This window comes from Mobula hypostoma, chromosome 11 (assembly GCF_963921235.1).
Source record: "Mobula hypostoma chromosome 11, sMobHyp1.1, whole genome shotgun sequence".
NCBI classification, from domain to species: domain Eukaryota; kingdom Metazoa; phylum Chordata; class Chondrichthyes; order Myliobatiformes; family Myliobatidae; genus Mobula; species Mobula hypostoma.
The window spans coordinates 114,740,030-114,743,658 of record NC_086107.1 but is presented as its reverse complement, the minus strand read 5'-3'; the positions used below and the strand labels follow the sequence as shown (position 1 = coordinate 114,743,658).

Here is a 3,629-nt window from a genome sequence, read left to right as displayed (position 1 = left end):
CACACCCACCCCATGGCCTGCTCATCCTGGCTAAAGCGGAAAGGGTGGATGATCAGAAGGTTCTCCGTCTAGATATCCATGCACACAACGTCTGCCATATTACCTGTCCACCACCTGCGGGTCAGGTGTGTGACCGAACACTTCCCACTTGTTTGGGTGGTTTTGTCCATGCAGATAAAATCCGCCACATTACCAGTCCACCACCTATGGGCGAGGTGTGTGACGGAACACTTCCCACTTCAGCAGGTGGGGCTAGTCCATGCACACAGCATCCACCATCTCACCTGCCCACTGTCTACAGTTGAGGGGTGTGACAGGATATTCTCCATGGGCCTGAGGAAGGGCTGCTGGCAAGGAGGCAAGAGGTAGGGCCGTCTGTCTCACCCCCTATGTCTCCATTGGACTTAGCTGTCGACAACCTTGGCTCTCCACCTTTCCCACTCGTCCCCACCTACCCGCCCTCCCCCTCCCAGCTCCGTGAGCAAGGGGTTACAATGGTGATAGGCAAGAGGTTGTCCCACCAGCACTAGTCGGGGTCTGCGTCCGCTGGAGTCTTGAACGATGAAGGGCAGTAAACTGTTGCCAAACAATGAAAAACCCAAAGAACGGCGCAGGTTGGTCTCGCATAAGGGCGCAGAATAGATCTGCACGGCGCAGAGCCCAAAGATCGATTGTTTAAAGGGGTTGGAGAAGGTCAGGAGGCAAGCGAGAGAGGCGGAGACTTACTATAGAGGACACAGAAGGGGTTTGTTTTCAGCATGTCGTACCAGACATTCAGCTATTCTTGGCTGGCACGTGGTGTCAGGGTTAACCAGGTCACGTTATGAACGTTCCTGACTCGACCCTTGTAGTTTTAACGAGGCCGCGTGCGCCACCAGCCGGCCATAGAAGGTACATTTGGCCCATCATATCGGTGCCAAACATGGTGCTGAATTTAAACTAAACCTCTTTTTGTGTACATCTGAGCCAAGATATCCCTGTGCCTTAAAAAGCACTTTCATATCACACCTCTTTTTTCACCTGCAGTTGAAGATTTACTCCAATGTGACATTAACAATTACAACATTTTATAAAGGCATTTGCACTGTTATGTGGATAAGAAAGGCTTAAAGGCATTTTGGCCATCTCAGGCTCTCAAAGTGCAACCCTACGTCCCCGTCGTGAGAGGTGGAAACAGGTGAGACCAGTCAACGGGACTCTAGTGAAGCTCTGTAGGCCAATCCCCTGGACAGCGGTCACAACAGATTACAGAAACATTGATGAACTCCAACCAAACCATCGACCAGAGGACGATGGAGATGGCAGCTCATCGATGGCCACGTGCAGCCAGAAGAAATGGCTGAGGCAGGTCCAATAACAACATTTTGAAGATAGTTGGTCAGTACGTGGATAGGAAGGCAAGGCTCAGACAAGATGGATGTACACAGGCTGGGGAATCTGGAACAGGAGGGTAAAGATTTGAGGTGGGGGAAGAGAGATTTAGCAGGGATCCGAGGGTCGTTTGATGAAAAAGCTGTCACCAAAAGCGATTAAGGTCTCAAGCAGAGAAATGATGAGGAGATTGGGGAGATGTTGAGATGTCTCCCCCAGTGGGAGAGTCTCGAATGTAGTTACAGGATAAGCAGGATGGAGACGGGGTGGGGAGACAGGGAAAAGGGAAATGGAGATGTGTGGATCACAGGGGATGAGGGTGATTTATCACGCTCTGGTCTATTCCACAACCCTCCCAACTCCCCATCCCCTCCCTCGAGCAAGATGGGGGGGAAACTGAGGAAATGATGCACCCGACACTCGCCTTGACCCTCCCCACCCCCCTCCTCCCACCAGCAATCAAACGTCACCTCACATAAGTTCAGTAGCATAATTTCTCTTTTTTAAAAAAAAATCCGTATACAGTTCCAGCAGCAGGGAGAGAGAAAATGGGGAGAGAAAATGGGGATAAAAATCTGCCTCGGTTAAAATCACATTAACCCCTCCCCCACGCAAAACAAAACCTTATTTTCTTTTTTAAAAAATGTACAAAATATTCTGTAGATGCTTTCCCACCCACCCCCCAAAAAAACCACAGTAACACACTGATTATATAATATAAATATGTACAGCATTATTAATTCCGCTTTCAGTGTGGGGGAGGGGGACAGAGAGAAGGGAGCCATTCAACACCCCCCACCCCCAGGGAAGGGATGAGAGCTACCCCTCTATTTCTGGATAATCCGGGAAGGGGGGCAAAGAGAGGGCAGGGTTACAGAATGAAGGGGGTTGATCCCCCCTCACTTCCTTCCATGAGGGTGGGAGGAGGGGGGAGGCCAGATATTATCTGGCATCCCGTTCCCTGTGAGGGTAGGTGGACGAGGGGGGTGGGAGGTCACGTAGGTCAGAGGGCAGGGCCCCTCGCTGTCGGGGGGAGAGGGTGCGGGTAGAGGAGGAGGTGGCCGATGAGGAGGAGGAAGAGGAGATGAGGGGTGGTGGACCCCCGAGAGGAGGAGTCTTGGGCAGGAGGGTGCCCTGGCGGAGGAGGGAGGGGCTGAGGCGGGGGTAGGGGTGGGGAGGGGTGGGTAAGAAGCCACCAGCGAGGAGTCGGGCCCTCTGCTCGTACTCTTCCTGGAGGAGGGAGTGACGCTGGGCAGTGGGCTCCCTTTCCCTCTCCCTCTCAGCAGGTGGAGGGGGACAGCGTCGGGCTGGAAGGGGCACCGCCTCGGCCCAGGGGTCCCAGGGATATGGAGGGGGGTGAGGCTGCCCCAGCCGGAGAAGGGGAGAGTGCAGCAGGCCCAGCTCGGCCGGGGAGCCCGGGGGCACAAGGAGTGGCAAGGGCACGGCACGCAGTCCGGGGAAGGGACATCCCCCTCCCTCCACCTCCTCCTTCCCTACCACTCCCCCCACTCCCACAGTCTCCGGCCTGTCCCGCGGACGGGGCTGCTCTCCCCGGGATGGCTCCGGTTTCACCCGCTGCGCAAGTGGGGGTGCCCGGCGCTCAAGGGGTGTGGGGAGACGCTCCTCGACAGGAGTTCGGAACGGGTGGCGGGAGTAGGGTCCTTCCCTGCTGGAGGGGGAGAGAGGAGGAGGGGGAGAACGAGGGGAAGGGGGTACAGAGAGGGGAGGTGGGTTAGAAAGGGGAGGGGGGTTAGAGAGGGGAAGGGGGAACAGAGGGGGGAATGGGGTACAGAGGGGGGAAGGGGGTACAGAGGGGGAGGGGGTACAGAGAGGGGAGGGGGGTTAGAGAGGGGAAGGGGTACGGAGGGGGGAAGGGGTGTACGGAGGGGGGAGGGTGTACGGAGGGGGGGAGGGTGTACGGAGGGGGGGAGGGTGTACGGAGGTACAGTGGGGGGGTACAGAGGGGGAAGGGGGTACAGAGAGGGGAAGGGAGGGAGGAGGGGACAGATGGGATGACAGTAGGGAAAGGGGGAGAGAAAAAGAGTCATTAGTGAATAGAGCAGTCATTCCAATCCCTCTCTTTCCTGTCTACGATCTCCTCTCCACCCCCCATCTTACCCCTGTCTCCCCTCCACCCCCCACTCCACAATCACCCCTTCCTCCCACTGGGGAGTGAAGAATTCAGGACAGGGAGGAGGGGGATTTGAGGCATAGATAGACCACAGAGAAATTGGGGGAAGTGGGGCAAATCACAGCAA

At 56.0% G+C, this 3,629-nt stretch overlaps 1 protein-coding gene across 2 annotated transcripts in view; it reads right to left on the bottom strand.

Moving 5' to 3' along the window:
• Positions 1-518: 518 nt before the first annotated feature.
• The window catches only part of LOC134354148 (autism susceptibility gene 2 protein-like), a 51,716-nt gene continuing 48,605 nt past the window's right edge, over positions 519-3,629 (bottom strand). The window contains exon 19 of one of the 2 annotated variants that reach the window (XM_063062964.1): positions 519-3,040. In XM_063062964.1, the coding sequence (XP_062919034.1) occupies positions 2,314-3,040 (727 nt within the window). In that variant the 3' untranslated portion in view covers positions 519-2,313. The remainder of the gene's footprint in view (positions 3,041-3,629) is intronic. The other variant, XM_063062965.1, reaches the window with a different exon arrangement.